The following is a 20,445-nucleotide window of genomic DNA, read 5'->3' as shown; positions in this document are numbered from 1 at the left end:
GGTATGTGCAATCCTGTCTGTGGTGCATATAAAAGATCCCTTGCTGCTAAAGAAAAATGTAGCGGGTTTCCACTGTAAAGACTATATTTCAAAATTACCAAATGTTTGACATCCAGTAGCCAATGATCAACAAATCAATGTGTTCTAATGGTGTTGTTACACAAAACAAAATTTCTTTTTTAGCTCTAACATTACGTTTTAGCATTTGGCTTCATTTCTCTCAATTACATTAAACCTGCATGCTACCAACTATTTCTGCTAAGAGAGATATTTAATTATGTGGGTTTCTTCTTTCCAGGGGAGCTGGTTTCTTGTTCGTCAAGGTTGGGAAAATGGCGGCTGCTTCTTTGGGCACGACAATCTTTTTACTACAGGTAATTGTATATACAGTGAAAAAAATTGTAATGCAGTCGTAATATTATAATGCAGTCATAACATTGTAATGCAGTCATAATATTATAATGCAGTCATAACATTGTAATGCAGTCATAGAATTATAATGTAGTCTTGATATTGTAATGCAGTCATAACATTGTAATGTAGTCTTAATATTATAATGCATTCATAACATTGTAATGTTGTCTTAATATTATAATGCAGTCGTAACATTGTAATGCAGTCATAGAATTATAATGTAGTCTTGATACTGTAATGCAGTCATAACATTGTAATGTAGTCTTAATATTATAATGCAGTCATAACATTGTAATGTAGTCTTAATATTATAATGCAGTCATAACATTGTAATGTTGTCTTAATATTATAATGCAGTCATAACATTGTAATGTTGTCTTAATATTATAATGCAGTCATAACATTGTAATGCAGTCATAGAATTATAATGTAGTCTTGATATTGTAATGCAGTCATAACATTGTAATGTAGTCTTAATATTATAATGCAGTCATAACATTGTAATGTTGTCTTAATATTATAATGCAGTCATAACATTGTAATGTTGTCTTAATATTATAATGCAGTCATAACATTGTAATGTAGTGTTAATATTATAATGCAGTCATAACATTGTAATGTTGTCTTAATATTATAATGCAGTCATAACATTGTAATGCAGTCATAGAATTATAATGTAGTCTTGATATTGTAATGCAGTCATAACATTGTAATGTAGTCTTAATATTATAATGCATTCATAACATTGTAATGTTGTCTTAATATTATAATGCAGTCGTAACATTGTAATGCAGTCATAACATTGTAATAAAGTCATAACATTATAATGCAGTCATAACATTGTAATACAGTCATAACATAATGCAGTCATATCATTGTAATGTAGCCCATGACTGGTATTTTAAAAAAAGCTGTGGTATGTGCTAAACTGTCTGTGGGATGGTGCATATAAAAGATTCCTTGCTACTAATGAATAAACGTAGCAGGTTTTCTATCTATGTGGCAGAATGACCAAATGTTAGACATCCAATAGCCGTTGATAAATAAATCAGTGTGCTCTACTGGTGTCGTTAACCAGCCCCCAAAACATTGTAATACAGCAATATAGAGTTAAAGTTTGTTTTGTTTAACGACACAACTAGAGCGCATTGATTTGTCTATCTATGTGGCAGAATGACCAAATGTTAGACATCCAATAGCCGATGATAAATAAATCAGTGTGCCTCTACTGGTGTCGTTAACCAGCCCCCAAAACAATGTAATACAGCAATATAGAGTTAAAGTTTGTTTTGTTTAACGACACAACTACATTATTTCATTAGTTACTATCCCACAGACAGGATGGCACATACCACAGCCTTTGACAATGATATACCAGGTGTGGTGCACTGGCTGGAATGAGAAATAGCCCAAATGAGCCCAACGACGGCGATTAAATTAATCCAAAACCGACTGCGCATCAAGCAAGCCTTTTCCCACTGGTCTACGTCCTGTCCCCAGCAATATAAAGGCTTACTTAAAATGGATATGTTATTAACGACGATTTCTTTTAGGAATATTGGTTGTCGGAACAAGCAAGCCCTTTATCACTGTCCCCAGCAATATAAAGGCTTACTTAAAATGGATATGTTATTAACGACAATTTCTTTTAGGAATATTGGTTGTCGGAACAAGCAAGCCCTTTATCACTGTCCCCAGCAATATAAAGGCTTACTTAAAATGGATATGTTATTAACGACAATTTGTTTTAGGAATATTGGTTGTCGGAACAAGCAAGCCCTTTATCACTGTCCCCAGCAATATAAAGGCTTCCTTAAAATGGATATGTTATTAACGACAATTTGTTTTAGGAATATTGGTTGTCGGAACAAGCAAGCCCTTTATCACTGTCCCCAGCAATATATAAAGGCTTACTTAAAATGGATATGTTATTAACGACAATTTCTTTTAGGAATATTGGTTGTCGGAACAAGCAAGCCCTTTATCACTGTCCCCAGCAATATAGAGGCTTACTTAAAATGGATATGTTATTAACGACAATTTGTTTTAGGAATATTGGTTGTCGGAACAAGCAAGCCCTTTATCACTGTCCCCAGCAATATAAAGGCTTACTTAAAATGGATATGTTATTAACGACAATTTCTTTTAGGATTATTGGTTGTAGGAGATGATAAAATAAATTAAAACATTTCAGATAAGCCATCCCCACCACCTATTAGAAAATAGGGTGTCACCTATTGTTACTGCCACTATTAACTGTTCATCAGGGCTAGAAATGTTTGAGAGACATCACCCACGCAGTCTGAAATGATAAACCACTGGACTAAATGCAGTCTTTTCCAGGAAAGTTGAGCAATCATTCATGCTCTCCTCCATACTCACCTGAAAAGTTTAAGGAGAGCAAGAAATAGATCACCTTGCAGTAAAATGTCAAGGCTTAAAGGGACATTCCTGACTTCGCTGCATTGTAAGACGTTTCCGACTTATAAAATATTTCTACGATTAAACTTACATATTAAATATATTTTCTTGTTTAGAATATCAGTATCTGTATATTCAATGTGTTTCTGGTCGTCTTAATATTTGTAAGAAACCCAAAATGGAAATAAAATAAATTTTAACCTAGTACAAATATTAGAACGATCAGAAACACGTTTAATATACAGCCACTAATATTTTATGCAGAAAAATATATTTGATATGTAATTACACTCGTTAAAAAGTCTCTGTTAGTCGATAACATCTTTAAAATTGCAGCAAACTCAGGAATGTCCCTTTAACATTGATAGATCGCAAGAGTCACTTGTTAGTCAATATACACAATAATAATCAGTTTCACAAACAGGCTTTACTTTCCGCCTTAAAACAAATCCAGTTTGGGCTTCTCACAAATTTTAAGACGACCAGAAACACATTGAATCAGTGTTCTCCAACTTTTATGCGACCAGGTTGGCGGACATGTGAGGCCTTGGGCCTCACAAACGAGTGACCGAAGTCCACATGGGGGGGGGGGGGGGGGGTGAGCTCATTAGGGGTTCGCCCCCTCTCGCACCGGAAAATTTTGTAAATCTTAGGCTAAGTCACAAAAGGTGCTTTTTTTCTGGCATTTAATAGTTGATTTAAATAAAGTTAACCATAATCTATCTCATGATCTGCCGCACCGGCACCGGTCACACTGAAGTAGTACGGCTAGATGATCATAGGCCTAAATGTGTGCGGCCAGTGGGCTAATCTCACCTGGACATTTTTGAAAATAAAAGCTCATATAGATGCGATTTCCTGGCATCTGGGGATAGTATTTTGCCGTCTTTTATTGCATAAAATATTATTCTCCATTTATGGTTTTCAACATACAAACAGCCAGCAATAGACAATTCCCCTGCATGAAATTTGCCTGGACCCTTGTCAATTACTCGCAAGGACTAAGATTTACTAAAAATCATAATATGCAAATTGCCAATGATGAAGTGACGGGCGGCTGTCTGTCAAAAATTACCGCTCGCTGATTGGATTAGAGGAGCCAAGCTGTTGAGAGGCAATCTACGTTGCACCGCTGAGATTGTGCCGCTTGTATTAACGACTCCCGCTTTATCACTGCTGGATATTGGGGAGGCCCGGTTTTAAGTTTGTTCGACACGTGGACATTTTGCGACCGGTATATCGGTGAGTTTACCACCTGAAATTTTTAGCAGGGATCCAATCAGATTCGTTCTTACAAATGTGTTGAATTAGAATATTATTATTATATACTCCCAAGTCCAAGTACAGGCTAAATATAGCGATAGGTGAATAGAATTGACGGAAGTTTTTTTCGTCATAGCGGACTGATTTTCGACTTGGCGGCATTTTTTATCAGCTTGGCGGACCCGTCTGCGAAAATCTTTAGCTTGGCGGCGCAAATTCTCAGCTTGGCGGGTGTACAATCCACGTACTGGGGTTGGAGAACACTGTTGAATATACAGACACTAATATTCTAAACAAGAAAACAGTATTTATTGCAAATAAATCAATTTATGGCAAATGCACCATTCAACCTGTCAATTACACTATTATAAAAATCCGCATTTTAGCACGGTAATAAAGCAGTCTGCATTTTGTTACCAACTTGGAATAATTTTATATGGGGTGATCTCCCCTGGCAATTCCTCTCGCCAGGACTAGGCTAACAAGTGAACATTTAAATTTTAAACAACGAAACCACCGATTATTAAGAAGAATTACCCCTCCCTCCTCCCCCTAGTCAAAATTTTTTTTAATGTTAATATCATTGATGTATATATGTGTAAATGTATAACTGATAGCATTATTAGCTAGACTAGATGTTCATGTGTATAAACTGGTAGCATTATTAACTAGACTAAATGTACATTATGCTTTAGTTGAATGTACATGCATGGTAGCTTATGTAGATTTTTAACATTTAACTGGGTTGTATCAGATAGCTGAAGTTATGTTACTTTGTACGTTGGGCGGTTTTATGACCCCCATCTTTCATGGTTCAGCAAGAATTATTGTGAAAGTTTGTGAATAGCTGAATAATTTGTTACATTATCTGTCATTATTAGTAAATGGCCTTTTTCAATTCAGACAAGTGTTGGTATTTTTTGTTTAATTGTATGTATATGAAACGGAGCACAACCTTTTCCAGCATACTGACATAAAATATATTTAATATGTAAGTTTAATCGTAGAAATATTTTATTAGTCGGAAACATCTTACAATTCAGCAAACTTAGGAATGTCCCTTTAAATCATTGTACAACTGTGCAGCTTAAGACATTAGTGCCAGTTAAATGTATGTAATCAATATTAAATTAGATGTAAACAAGACAAAATAATTTCAATTTACATAAAATGAGAATAAAGTCTATCAACGTGGTCTAGACCTGTTTCTTACTTTACAGCATTTGCTTTCAGATTAAAATGTCACACACAGAGTTGCTTCTTATTCCACAAAATAAAAAAAATGGAATTTTGATTACACAGTTATAATAATAAAAATACATTGATATTGTTCTGACAATATTAAACACTGGACTTGGCCGACCACAAATCAGTTACATGTAAGCAGGGCTTCTAGAATTTTTATAAAATCCACTAGCCATGGAATCAGTGATTTAATTTTTTTTATTAACCACGATTTAAAATTCACTAGCCCGATTATGTTAATACAGTTTTACTAAATAATAATAATAATAATCAGATATGTCACCTAAAGAGTGTAAAACACTTAAAATTGTTGGTTGGGTGGGGTCAGGATATTCATATTTACAAAATATATTTAATTGCAAATTTTTTTATCCTTTTTTTTTCACTGGCTGTCGGGCATGGCAATAGTTATTATTTACTAGCCCAGCATTTAATATCACTAGCCATGGGAGTGGGGCTACCATAATCTAGAAGCGCTGATATAAGTAAACTGGACGTGTAACTTGAGTTGAGACTGGCCGCGGTGGTGTCGTGGTGGAGCCATCGGACGGACATAAAACTGGTAGGTACTGGGTTCGCCTCCCGGTATCGGCTCCAAACCTAAGCAAATTTTAACAACTTTATGGGTAGGTGTAAGACCACTACACCAACAGTTGTCTCACTAACCACTAACCCACTGTCCTCGACAGACAGTCAGAATAGCTGAGGTGTGTGTGCCCAGGACAGCGTGCTTGATCTTAAGCATGAAAACTAAGTTGAACTTTTTTCAGTGTTGTAAAGTAATAATTTTATTGAAACCCCCCAAATAAGCACAAAAACGTTGTGAATTCACAGTGGGTTTTGTATACATGTATTTGCAAGGGATGGGATGTAGCCCAGTGGTAAAGCGCTCGCTTGATGCGTGGTCCGTTTGGAATCTATCCCCGTCTGTGGGCCCATTGGGGTATATCTTGTTCCAGCCAGTGCACCATGACTGATATATCAAAGCTCGTGGTATGTGCTGTCCTGTCTGTGTGATGGTGCATATAAAAGATCCCTTGCTACTAATTGAAAAATATACCGGATTTCCTCTCTGTGACTGTGTAAAAATGACCATATGTTTGACATCCAGTAGCCAATGATTAATAAATCAATGTGCTCTAGTGGTGTTGTTAAACAAAACAAACTTCTTGTATATTTGCATGGCTCCTGTGCTGCCATTAGCTGATTCAGATACATGTGTTACTCGAATGACGACGGAGCAATTTTTACAGTATTGGTTTGTGGATTGATCTTGTGTTTTGTTTTGTAGATCGCCCAGCACCAGGGATATATTAACATTAACTGGACGCTGGTGGTGGATTGATCTTGTGTTTTGTTTTGTAGATCGCCCAGCACCAGGGATATATTAAGATCAACTGGACGCTGGTGGTGGATTGATCTTGTGTTTTGTTTTCTAGATCGCCCAGCACCAGGGATATATTAAAATCAACTGGACGCTGGTGGAGAAGAGTCTTAATAAAGCCAAGTCGGAAATGCGAAGTGAAGCGAAGAAACGCTATCCGGGAATCTTTGCAAATGTAGGGTTTTGCTGTCCTTGTTGCTCGTCCTATATGTATCGCAGTGTTCATAGGGCTGCTTCACCCTGTATATTGTCAGATTAACCAGTTGATAATTTCTACACAAAATGGCTACACAATTTACACTTTGGCTAATAAAATATCAAATTAACTTTAATGATTTTCAAAGGAAATACTCTAAATTTCCGAAACTTGGCTCAACCAAAATTTGTTCCAGTGAGATCCCTGGTTGATACAGGTCATGGAAAATCATGGATTTTGCAAATTAAGGGACAATCCCTGCAATTGTTCACGGCAGTCGGCAATGTCGTGGAGGTTGCCGTAGAGTTTTTCATTTTCCATGGCACTACATTTGTGTATATTAAAATATTTTTCAAGGCATTTTTTTTGCTGTGGACATATTCTTAATTGCAGGGATTGGGGGAAAACCTGATGTATTTTCTGATATACTTTCATAGATTCATATTTCTACAGTCACAAATTGAGTTCTGTTAGTGACACATTGGCAGAATCAATGCTATGAGAATTACCGTCATATATAGTGGACTCTGTGTATTAAACACGTTTCATGGGCAGGCTTTCTGACAGAAAATAATTAGAGCATACATAATAAAAACAAAACATATCATGTGTGTCCCATTTAAGTGGTTATGGGTTTGAAATCTTTTGAAATTGGACACTTTTAGTTTCAAATACTTTGACAAACTTTAAACACCAGGGGCCTAATTCACTAAACTCTCGCAACTTTGCGATATCGCAGTGCAGTGCTAAAAGACTTGCAAAGAGGATGCTTTGTTGTCTAGCAGAGCCTAAGAGAGCTTAGTGAATTAGGACCCAGTTCTCTTTCTATAATCTTTCTAAACATTGCATAAATGTATCCATTAATTTCTATAATCTTTCTAAACATTGCATAAATGTATTCATTAATTTCTATAATCTTTCTAAACATTACATAAATGTATCCATTAATTTCCAAGAGTTATAGCAGGACTCGAACTTAAGGAAGGTACCAACGACAATTGCCGTCGTTGAGATATAAATTGTCATGGGTTGCGAGTATCACCGACAGCACTGTTGTTATTTAGGAATAGTCTGAGCATTTGATTATTTTCCATTAAATGTTTACTTCCATTCGACCAGTGTAAACTTCAGAAACACACAGTAGTCTGTGCATTTTAATATTTCCCCTTAAGAGTTTATTTCCATCTGACCCAGTGTAAATTTCAAAAACATCCAAATGGGAAGGTAGCACAGTCCATGTTGGGAAATACTGCTTCATTTGGTTTTCAACAACGAAATCCTGTTTAAAATTGTTAAACATATGTTCATTACTTCTGTTACACTAACTGTGTATTACAACTGCCTTAATAATCTACAGTCAAACCTCGTCATACCGCCCTCCGGTATACTGCCATTCCCGCTTATCACTTAAAACATGTTTGAGTACAGATTGTATGTATTTAAATTTACATAAATGTACCCAGTTTTAACACGTACCATCTCCTCCGCTATCGGCCAACGTATTGGGTGACATATTCCTATACAAAAGCATAATAAAACAACCTAGCGTATACGCAAATACCCATCGGGCTTTCATTTTACCTTTTCGCGAGGAATTATTTTCGCGACTGTGTCTCCCGATAATAAAATCCAAATTTATCCATATTTCATTTGCCAAACTCTTTTCAATAACGATTTTACGCACACACTTGGACATGTTACCATGCTGTCAGCGAGACGTCAGTGTTGTATGTATGTCTGATAAGACATGTTATCGATGGACCGGCCTCGGTGGCGTCGTAGCAGGCCATCGGTCTACAGGCTGGTAGGTACTGGGTTTGGATCCCAGTCGAGGCATGGGATTTTTAATCCAGATACCGACTCCAAACCCTGAGTGAGTGCTCCGCAAGGCTCAATGGGTAGGTGTAAACCACTTGCACCGACCAGTGATCCATAACTGGTTCAACAAAGGCCATGGTTTGTGCTATCCTGCCTGTGGGGAGCGCAAATAAAAGATCCCTTGCTGCTAATCGGAAAGAGTAGCCCATGTAGTGGCGACAGCGGGTTCCTCTCAAAATCTGTGTGGTCCTTAACCATATGTCTGACGCCATATAACCGTAAATAAAATGTGTTGAGTGCGTCGTTAAATAAAAGATTTCTTTCTTTGTTATCGATGGAACACGCACATGTGATACAGAAAGTTGAAAAAGGCAAATATCAGAAGAAATAACTTTTAATTATTGATGGTACCCACAGACTTCCATTCAAGCTTACAAAGAAAACAAACAAAAGTGAGATTACGTAGCAACAGACTTACACCCAAATGTGTGTCACTTCGATCAAATGCATGTGACCATGCAGGTTTACAGAACCACGTGACCTTGTGGATAATTTGGCAGTAAAGACAAAGTGCATACGAAACTCGGTATAATTTTAACGGATACCTCTGGCTGCTTGTCTTTTGTATCCATGAAAATTATACCAAATCAGAAATATCTTCACACGTAATTAAATTCGCGGTGCTGTCAACATGTTCACGATTTTCGCGGTATATTTTATTCGCGAACATTTGTGCGTATACGGTAATATACCGCCATCAGATGTATGTTGTATCAGTATCCATATTAAGAATTAATATTATATATATATATATATATATTTTTTTTTTTTTTTTTTTTTTTTTTAATTATTATTAAAAATTTTTAATGTGTTTTAATATTTCTTTTTACCAACTTATTTTTGTCTTGTTTTTCAGATGCAGAAGTTTATGCAAAATAACATCATTTTGGCCACAGCATTTGCTGGTGGTTTCTTCTTTGGTGTGGCAATTTGAGGCTTTTCTCCCTACCTGGTATTTCGTCCACACTCTTTAGTAGCCAGGAATGACCTTAGCCACTGCCACGTTGAACGTTGAATGGAAGACTCCTAGAAGTGTGACCTAGTTAAGTAACGAGGAATCCAAAATCTCCTACTACTAATCTTAGGATATCTCCCAGAATAACTTATTTATCAATGCCTCAAACATTTACTTATCATTGTTCAGCTGGTACACACTATTTGTTTGTAAGAGAGGTTGGGAAGTTCCATGTGTGCATGTCGTATGTCAGTTCACAGGTGTTTGGTACTGTAGTCACAATAGCCTGTAGTACAATGTATACAGACCTCATGTGGTGATACAGATAGACACCTGTAACGAATTTCTATTAAAATTGTGCTACACAACAAAATGCTGTTGTATTATTATAGGATATTAAACAAGCATCCATTCCGTATCATGTTTATGTCGTGAGTGAAATAATTTTCATTTATGACAAGCTTTAGCGAGTTTAATATCCTATTTATTACCCATAATCAGTCTTAATTTATATCACTCAGCTCGTTTGGTTGACATTCCTGTAAGGTTGTAGTGCGCCCATCGATGATGTCACGAAGTGTTATATCCCACTTGGCGTTCTAGTGGGAGGTATCACTTTGATATGTACATGTACCAAGATATATTCAATCATATGGGTAATAAAATACATTATTAACTTGGTTTATTATGCTTAGTTAATAAACGTCATACACATGTATATATGTAATGATCCATACAACACCAAGCAGTATGTCTGTGGATGTAACACAAAAAGCCAAAAGCCAAACCTAAGTACAGGACATGGATCATTTAGAAGTATGTTGTCACTATAACACCAAGTGTCTGTGGTCTATGTGTATGTGTGGTTCGACATTAGGGTCTTCTACTTGTAGATCTTTTGTAGATTTCTATGCCCTACTTGTGCTCTTTTTTTTTTACTTTTTTTTGTCTATCCAAATGAGATGTGATTGTCTCCCATTTTAAAATGTTTATATTGGAATTTCGAATTTATAGATATTTTTTGTGTGTTATTTTTTTTTTTTTTACTTGTTTCTTTTGTAAGGCCCACTTTCTATTAACATGATTCCTCACTGATTGGGGGGTATTGTCCCCTACCCCCCCCCCCCCCACACACACACACGCACACACACACACTCGCTAAGTCACTGATTCCGCATACAATTTGCTGTGCATGTTTTTGTTGTTGCAGAAATTCGCATTTTTGTTTTACAAACCTTTTACTATACAAAATTTGACATTGTCAAGTGTACTTTTAAGCCAAAGTAAATACAATATTCTTCATGTTGTGACGTCATCACGATAAAAAAAAATTGCGAGTGTAAAAATCACTCTTTGGTCAACGGTTTCTTTGTTTTTCAGCAAGCTGATTGCTTGTTCTCGGAATCAGATACATAGAACAGTTGCAGTGTATATGCACTCTTTGGTCAACGGTTTCTTTGTTTTTCAGCAAGCATGATTGCTTGCTCTCGGAATCAGATACATAGAACAGTTGCAGTGTATATGCACTCTTTGGTCAACGGTTTCTTTGTTTTTTAGCAAGCTGATTGCTTGTTCTCGGAATCACATACATAGAACAGTTGCAGTGTATATGCACTCTTTGGTCAACGGTTTCTTTGTTTTTCAGCAAGCTGATTGCTTGTTCTCGGAATCACATACATAGAACAGTTGCAGTGTATATGCACTCTTTGGTCAACGGTTTCTTTGTTTTTCAGCAAGCTGATTGCTTGCTCTCGGAATCACATATATAGAAAAGTTGCAGTGTATATGCACTCTTTGGTCAACGGTTTCTTTGTTTTTCAGCAAGCTGATTGCTTGCTCTCGGAATCACATACATAGAAAAGTTGCAGTGTACATGCACTCTTTGGTCAACGGTTTCTTTGTTTTTCAGCAAGCTGATTGCTTGCTCTCGGAATCACATACATAGAAAAGTTGCAGTGTACATGCACTCTTTGGTCAACGGTTTCTTTGTTTTTCAGCAAGCTGATTGCCTGCTCTCGGAATCACAAAGATAGAAAAGTTGCAGTGTACAGGCACTCTTTGGTCAACGGTTTCTTTGTTTTTCAGCAAGCTGATTGCCTGCTCTCGGAATCACATCCGTAGAAAAGTTGCAGTGTACATGCACTCTTTGGTCAACGGTTTCTTTGTTTTTCAGCAAGCTGATTGCCTGCTCTCGGAATCACATATATAGAAAAGTTGCAGTGTATATGCACTCTTTGGTCAACGGTTTCTTTGTTTTTCAGCAAGCTGATTGCTTGTTCTCGGAATCAGATACATAGAACAGTTGCAGTGTATATGCACTCTTTGGTCAACGGTTTCTTTGTTTTTCAGCAAGCTGATTGCCTGCTCTCGGAATCACATACGTAGAAAAGTTGCAGTGTATATGCACTCTTTGGTCAACGGTTTCTTTGTTTTTCAGCAAGCTGATTGCTTGCTCTCGGAATCACATATATAGAAAAGTTGCAGTGTATATGCACTCTTTGGTCAACGGTTTCTTTGTTTTTCAGCAAGCTGATTGCTTGTTCTCGGAATCAGATACATAGAACAGTTGCAGTGTATATGCACTCTTTGGTCAACGGTTTCTTTGTTTTTCAGCAAGCTGATTGCCTGCTCTCGGAATCACATACGTAGAAAAGTTGCAGTGTATATGCACTGTATCAAAACATTGGGGGAGGGATTTAGCACAGTCGGTTGAGGGATCTGTTCAATTGATTGCATTTTTCTTGTTCCAACCAGTGTGACACAACTGGTCAAAGGATGTGGTATGTGCTTTCCTGTCTGTGGGAAAATGCATATAAAAGATCCCTTTGCTGCTAATGGAACAAAATTAGCCGTTTTCCTCTGATGACTACGAGTCATAATTACCAAATGTTTGACATCTAATATCTGATGATTAATTGATCAGTGTGCTCTAGCGGTGTTTTTTTTTTTTTTAATCCCACTGTGGACATTAATTCCCCCATTTATAGATCTGCTAGAAGTGTGCACTGGTGAGCACACACAGATCACTAAAGTACTAATCAAAATTATACCCAGGTGATTTTCCAGTCTTATATATTAGTTATGAAAATCCCAGGAATAAAACCATAAAAATGTGTCAGTATTATCATGACCTGTTAGGGTATTTAAACAACCGGAACAAAAAATGACAATAAATGACCTGTTGTAGATAGAAATATGAGATGTATTTACAACTTTACTGCAAAACATATGTAATTTGAAACAGACTATATCTGGAGAATATACTGAGGGAAAATTGCTTATAAGTCACAAATACTAAGTTGTTCAGATACACAGCTATGGCAGTTTGGATGTCACCTGCAGAGATTATATTGTAAAATTTGCTAACAACAAAATTACTTCTGTTATATCCATAAAAACTTTCAAAAGGTCGCAAAAATCTTAATCGACAAACAGTTTATTGAGCTTCAAGCTATATGAAAATAGCCTACCACCCACTGTAAAACGAAGGAAGGAAGGAAATGTTTTATTTAACGACGCACTCAACACATTTTTATTTACGGTTACATGTCAGTAACACTATATATAGAAAGCTGTTTACTTCATGGGCTACTCTTTTCAATTAGCAGCTGGAGTCCTTTTATATGCACCAGGACAGGATAGTACTTACCACAGCCTTTGTTAGACCAGTCGTGTGTACTGGAGGAACAGAAATAGGGCCAGTTGGGATGTCACAGACAGAGATTTGTTATATCCTAAACTGAAAGCGCATCAAGCCAGCGCTTTACCACTGGGCTACGTCGCTGTTAAGGCGTCGGTCCAAAGGTCGCAAATAGATTGTTGAATGGGTTCAAAACCGGTGATCCAGCGATGGCCAAGGAAGGACATTAATGCTACCACCCACTGTAGGAAAGCCGTTGTGAGACGTGCTGTGAAGCCTGGCGTTGTATGTTGGACGACTGCATTGGCGTTGGCCATAACTGGAACGTTGTATGGCCGGAGGACATGGTCAATGTAGCCCTGTATAGAGAGGAAACAGGTTGCCCTGCACTTGGACTACTCTTTCAGTTAGCATCAGTGTGTGAGATATGCTGCATCCACAGACAGGATACTACATACCACCGCCGAATCTGTCCACTCGTGGTGCACGCAGTTTGCCGCATAACGTTCACCACGACGCCTATACATGCGACATCTTCCATCATGACGTCGGAGCAGAAATCGGCGCTCGTCACTGAACCACACCTGTCCCGCCCGCAGTGTGAAACCATTGTCAATGAATCTGGCACCACTGCAGTCGGAGTCGACGGTGTTGTGGTGTTTTGACAACACATCAAATGGACGTCTGGCATGAATTCCTACCTCACGGGGTAGAATCAGTTTGCGTACGGTCTGGTTCGGATATCCTGCGCAAACCTGGTATTGCTGCGGCTGTGGTTTGGCAGTAGTCAACTTAGATGAAAGGTGGCGTACCCGGATTAGCGGTCCTGCCAGGGGGTAGTGACCCGTGGTCGACCGGATCTATCACATGCACCGTGTTGATCCATGTTGCTGGTAAAGGTCCCATAGTCTGGAGATGGTGCTTGGGGACATGGAATGCCCTCGTAACGGCCGTTCTGGATTCGCCTGCGTTTAGTCGGAAAATGGCATGGTTTCTCATGTGGTTCAATGAGACGTGGCATGTCCTGGATTGTCAACTGTCGGCCAGATACAGAGGCCAGGCAAGCGAACACCCTGCACATTTATACTGGACGGTGTTCATGTTGCAATGTGCAGACAACGCACGTGCAGTGGTGACATGGTTTCACGTGGCTGCGTTTTTTACGAATATTCACATTTTGGAACTTTATTGTACAGTAGCTGCGTTTTATCGAATGTAAACGTGGGAATGTGTTTGAGACATGCAATGACCTTATATTCACAAAGCATGAACCGGTAGGAAACATAAAATCGGAGTTATAACCCATTTGTACCCTTTTGCGTTTCTTTTTTTGAAGAGTATATATGTTTTGCAGTAAAATTGTAAATACATCTCACATTTCTATCTATAATAGGTCATTTATTGTCAGTTTTTGTACCGGTTGTTTGAATGCCCCAACAGGTCATGATAATACTGACACATTTTTATGTTTTTTATTCCAAGGATTTTCATAACTAAAATATAAGACTGGAAAATCACCTAGGTATAATTTTGATCAGTACTTTAGTCAGGCAACAATCAAATTATTATTAGCATACCGGAGCCAAGAACTCATTGATTGTGCCCAAGATTTAGCATAGCATAAAACGCAAATGTGACAAAGGTTATCCCTTTTTGTATCTTCCCGTATTCAGTATCGTGTCATGTAAATATATGTTACAAGTTTGTGTGTAATATTTAACTCACGTTTTTGCTAAATAAATGTGTGTTCTGATGAACATGTGAATAAAATCAAAGTATATAATATTAATGTGTTATGTTTGTGTTTAACTTATTACCTGCGTTCATCTCTCTGTAGGGGGGGGGGGGGGGGGGGGGCGTACATGTAACCCAGTGCAAGAGCGCTCGCTTTGTGCTCGGTTGGTTTAGGATCGATCCCCACCGATGGACCCATTGGGCTATTTCTCGTTTCGGCCAGTGCACCATCACTGGTATATCGAAGGCCGTGGTATGTGCTATCCTGTCTGTGGGATGGTGCATATAAATTTGCCATTAGTAGCAAGGGATCTTTTGTATGCACCATCCCACAGACAGAATAGCACATACCACAATCGTTGATATACCAGTCGTGGTGCACTGGTTGGAACGAGAACCAACCGTGCATCAAGCGAGCGCTTTACCACTGTACTACGTCCGCACCTTCCCAATCAAGGGCTGACTTATCGTGTTTGGTCAATTTGGGGACTCCGTCGGCAGAGCACTCCCGTCAAGTGCTTGGGTTGCTGGATCGAACCCACTCTGTGGAGCTATTGGGGTTTTCCCTATCTCAATCAGTGCCGCACATCGGATCTATGAAAGGCTGTATAGGTAGTACTAAACCAAATAACTTCCGGCTGGGTCAAAGTTCGAGGTGCACCCAACTTTTGATAGAGAAGTGAACACCACAAGTCCTGTGATTGGTTATAAATGTGAGTGTGTTGGTTGTAAAAAATAATAGTTTCATCTGGGTAAAAAAAATATGCAATTTTATTTCATCTACTACCAATGTGTCAAGTAGCCTTGTGCTTGAAACATGTATGGGGTACCTGTAAAAAAAGTACTCGAATTTTGTGCGGAACTAGGGTAGTCATAGACGCTATCCGTTATCTCAGAAACAAGCAGCTTGACCCCCAATTTTTTCTGATTCACTTTAAGTGTGAGGGGTGGCAGTATTTATATCCGTGGCATTTATGTTGATTGATACGCTGCAGGTAGGAGTTTTAGCCACATATGTTACTATTGTTGTCTATGGGATTTGATTTGGTAGTATACACCCTTTAAGGTGGCTTCATTGTGTCTTTCACAAATGTGACTCTTTCATTGATGTCTACACTACATGTATAGCGGGTTTCCTCTCAACACTGTTTCCCCATTGGGCTATTTCTCGTTCCGGCCAGTGTAACACGACGTGTATACCAAAGGCCGTGATATGTGCTATCCTGTCCGTGGGATGGTGCATATAAAAGATCCCTTGTTACTAATGGAACAAAAAAATGTAGCAGGTTTCCTCTCCATGACTGTTAAAATGTCCATATGTTTGACATCCAATAGCCGATATTTAATAAATCATTGTGCTCTGGTGGTGTCGTTAAACAAACTAAACGTCTGAAGACTGTTTTAGAATTATTAAATGTTTGACATCCAATAGCCGATATTTAATAAATCATTGTGCTCTGGTGGTGTCGTTAAACAAACTAAACGTCTGAAGACTGTTTTAGAATTATTAAATGTTTGACATCCAATAGCCGATATTTAATAAATCATTGTGCTCTGGTGGTGTCGTTAAACAAACTAAACGTCTGAAGTCTGTTTTAGAATTATTAAATGTTTGACATCCATTAACCTGGGGCGGGATGTAGCCCTGTGGTAAAGCGTTCGCCTGATGCGCGGTTGGTCTAGGATCGATCCCCATTGGTGGATCCATTGGGCTATTTCTCATTCCAGCCAGTGCTCTACAACTGGTGTAACAAAGGCCGTGGTATGTACTATCCTGTCTATGGGATGGTGCATATAAAAGATCCCTTGCTGCTAATCGAAAAGTGTAGCCCATGAAGTGGCGACAGCGGGTTTTCTCCCCTCAATTTCTGTGTGGTCCTTAACCATATGTCTAACGCCATATACCGGCTTCGGTGGCGTCGTAGTTAGGCCATCGGTCTACAGGCTGGTAGGTACTTGGTTCGGATCCCAGTCGAGGCATGGGATTTTCAATCCACATACCGACTCCAAACCCTGAGTGAGTGCTCCGCAAGGCTCAGTGGGTAGGTGTAAACCATTTGCACCTACCAGTGATCCATAACTGGTTCAACAAAGGCCATGGTTTGTGCTATCCTGCCTGTGGGAAGCGCAAATAAAAGATCCCTTGCTGGTATGTAGTGGCGACAGCGGGTTTCCTGTCAAAATTTGTGTAGTCCTTAACCATATGTCTGACGCCATATAACCTAAAATAAAATGTGTTGAGTGCGTCGTTAAAGTGTCATTGCACCAGTTGTTTTGACGTCATTCGTTTCTAATCTTCGCTTCGAGATGGATGGCTTGATAGGCGAATTTGGTTTGGGTGAAATTTCTAATTTGTTTAACATGATGATTGGAATAGTTACATTCAAACTGATGACACAAGTCTTTCACAATTACCGAATATACCCCAAAAATTAAACTTCAGATATAAAATGACACCTGAAACATTAACACTACAGGTATAAATATTGATTTTATGTTCATTATTAAAAATCTAACGTTGGTTTAATATTTGTTTGTTTGTTTTTACTGACATAAAATATTTATTCTATTTCATTTTAATACTCTTTGTTTAGCCGATCACCATGCAGTCTAGTACCGGTAAATGGATTTATTTAAAAATGTATCTTTCTGTGGCATCCATCTCCAAATCCTCGAAACTTGTACAGTCAACTGAGCAGTTAAAGATTACTATTTGATGGGTGGTGTCAAACTGAATCCCAAGTCTTGCAAGTCTGAATTCCTCCTTAGCAGCAATATGTCAAACACAAAAAAAACAATGAATATTGTATTAAATGAAATTTTTGAAACTGTTTCATTTTCAGCAGCAATTTCACCCACTGCCCCAGTTTTTCTTTCACATATCAGTTGAAACTGTTCTATTATTTCTATCATTCTGTTCTCAATATCAATATGCAATGTAATTTGTTTAACAGTTTGTCTTCAGGATCTCATTTTCCGACATCTAATCAATGACTCCAAATCCATTGGTTCAGTTGCTGAAATATATAAAAACAACATCTTAAGTATTTCATATCCATTTGAAGAAGTATATTAGTCTGTAACTTAATAACGTTTAACCTTTCTATTAAATGAAGTTTTATTGACTCTTAGTTGTTGTAGTAGATGCATATTCAGAGGCTTGAAATAACAAATTATTAGGTATCACTACACAGATCACTTCCGGGTGAGAGTTCATTGATGACGTCCACTATAGTTCCTAATTGTGAAACATGTTATGGTTCACATATTCACTTTTACGAAATGGTGAAGAATTAAAACAATATGTATGTTTAATGGTAAGCCTTCTGGCTGTATTTTGCCCAAGTTATTTTGTAATATTGTGCATCGACCTTTTGGGACATGGGTATATAGCGCAAGTGACAGCCGGAGTGAATCGGTTAATGAACCACCTGTTCGGACCGGTACTACAGCCAGATGTAGTTATATAGCAAAAAAACTGAGACGGAAATGTTCCCAATTTTGGAGTGAAAATAAATGCTTATATAATGTATGTTCTCAATGGTGTATGTTGTTAGTGCCAACGAGAACCCGTTCTACTGGCAATGTTCGTTTGACGTTGGATAATTTAACATGGGTTTCAATGGCAGATGACATCTGTGTAGTGAGACCTTAGGGTCTGTGTGCTGTCAATTATATTATCAATTGTGACGTTACATCACGTTATAAGTGACGTCATATTGAGGTATGACGTAAGTTAGTTATTTAAAGTTTTAAACGTAAAACATTTCAAGTGTTAGCCGAGTATTTACAAAGAAAAAACCCAACTCCCACCCTATAACCCTATAACCCTCTACGTTTAAATTGTTTGCTGTTTCGCTGCTAGTGTGTTATTTTATAATTTCTGATTGGATATTCTAGTGTACTGTATAAAGACTGTTAAAATCGAAATCGTCACGGCTAAATGTGTGATCATTCGTATGATTAGATCTAGACAATACTGAACATTGCGGACTAAGATAATTTTTAATAATGACATTTTTCTGCTCTACACAGTAAATCAGGAAAAATATGTTTGTTAGGTTCGTACTCGTTTAAGAGTGGACATGAATATTTATGAACAAAATCAGGCTGCACGTGCGATGTGTGTCTGTAAGGAGAAGCACGTGTGTGCATAGTTCATTCTAGCTTGTGTCTGAACCAGTAACAGCCAAATATTCATGATTTAATGATTTACATAAAAATATATTTTCCAAAGGTTTTCCGGAGTATTTTTCTCACCGAGTTTTTTCTCAGTTTGTTAGGAGTAGAATGTTTATGGAATTTATCCTGCAACCAGTGTTCCTACTGGCCTGTTATGATGACCTGTTAAAGCAAAGTCACAACAGTATACTAGCATGTTATGACGACCTGTTAAAGCAAAGTCACAACAGTATACTAGCATGTTATGACGACCTGTTAAAGCAAAGTCACAACAGTATACTAGCATGTTATGACGACCTGTTAAAGCAAAGTCACAACAGTATACTAGCATGTTATGACGACCTGTTAAAGCAAAGTCACAACAGTATACTAGCATGTTATGACTTTTGACGTCACGTACAAAGGGAACTACTTTTCTGAGGAATCTTTATGGAAATTGCTCGTACAAATTTGTTAAAACAGTGATAAAATACTTATCCATTCCAAAATGTGTTGGGTTGCAGGATAAAGATAATAACCAGTTAATGACGGTTGATATCGGCTTTATCCTGTTCAGGACGAATGGGAAATTTCCCATTCTTACCTTCACAGCATAAAGCCGATATCAAGCGTCATTAACTAGTTATTCTCTATTTATATGAAGATTTGTTTATTTATGATGTACAAAAAAAGAAAAGAAAAAAGAAGCCAGTTCCATGTAGTTTCTCGGTCAGCCTACAAGGCGTTTTGGAGTGTTGTTTTATATCAAGAGATGAGAGTGTTTAATCATATTTACTATATAACGGACCGGCAGTTTCTCGCTCAACAATAGTACCGTTTATTTATTTATTTATTTGGATTTTATTTCAATTGGATTATACTATATTTTCACTGATGATTTATTTGCATATTTTCGACATGTATATCTGGTTCCAGTGTGCACTGTTGCTCAATTTATCTATTTATCTACTTGTGTCCATTTATTTACATTTGGGTTGCCCAGTTGCCCTATTTTCGGGTGGTAACCTTTAATTAAGCCATGGCCAATTCAGCCAATAAACAAATAAACACATACTATTTTGAATTGTTATCTTTGATAATTACATATTATTTTATTAATTTAAAGTTTAATTTAATTTCAGGAAAACATTTTT

At 37.7% G+C, this 20,445-nt stretch overlaps 1 protein-coding gene and 1 long non-coding RNA gene across 4 annotated transcripts in view; one reads left to right on the top strand and one right to left on the bottom strand.

The window, feature by feature from the left end:
- The first annotated feature begins 300 nt into the window (after positions 1 to 300).
- On the top strand, positions 301 to 12,815 carry LOC121387715 (FUN14 domain-containing protein 1-like). Its single transcript, XM_041518913.1, has 3 exons — positions 301 to 374; positions 6,783 to 6,902; positions 9,658 to 12,815. Exons 1-3 carry the CDS (start codon positions 333 to 335, stop codon positions 9,733 to 9,735), a joined length of 240 nt encoding a protein of 79 aa, XP_041374847.1. The 5' UTR covers positions 301 to 332; the 3' UTR covers positions 9,736 to 12,815.
- A 5,146-nt stretch (positions 12,816 to 17,961) lies between these two features.
- Positions 17,962 to 20,445, bottom strand: part of LOC121387717 — a 4,583-nt gene continuing 2,099 nt past the window's right edge. For all 3 annotated transcript variants that reach the window (XR_005959857.1, XR_005959858.1, XR_005959859.1), the window contains exon 3: positions 17,962 to 18,147. This is a non-coding gene — a long non-coding RNA (uncharacterized LOC121387717). The remainder of the gene's footprint in view (positions 18,148 to 20,445) is intronic.

Source organism: Gigantopelta aegis, chromosome 13 (assembly GCF_016097555.1).
Source record: "Gigantopelta aegis isolate Gae_Host chromosome 13, Gae_host_genome, whole genome shotgun sequence".
Taxonomy (NCBI): Eukaryota; Metazoa; Mollusca; class Gastropoda; order Neomphalida; family Peltospiridae; genus Gigantopelta; species Gigantopelta aegis.
Note: the sequence above shows the minus strand (reverse complement) of the source record. Positions and strands in the feature narration are given on the sequence as shown.

Coding starts and splice junctions, on each gene's coding strand:
- LOC121387715 (XM_041518913.1), top strand. CDS start 333: ATGGCGGCTGCTTCTTTGGGCACGACAATCTTTTTACTACAG. Junction 375..6,782: donor CGACAATCTTTTTACTACAG/GTAATTGTATAT, acceptor TTTGTTTTCTAG/ATCGCCCAGCACCAGGGATA. Junction 6,903..9,657: donor ATCCGGGAATCTTTGCAAAT/GTAGGGTTTTGC, acceptor CTTGTTTTTCAG/ATGCAGAAGTTTATGCAAAA.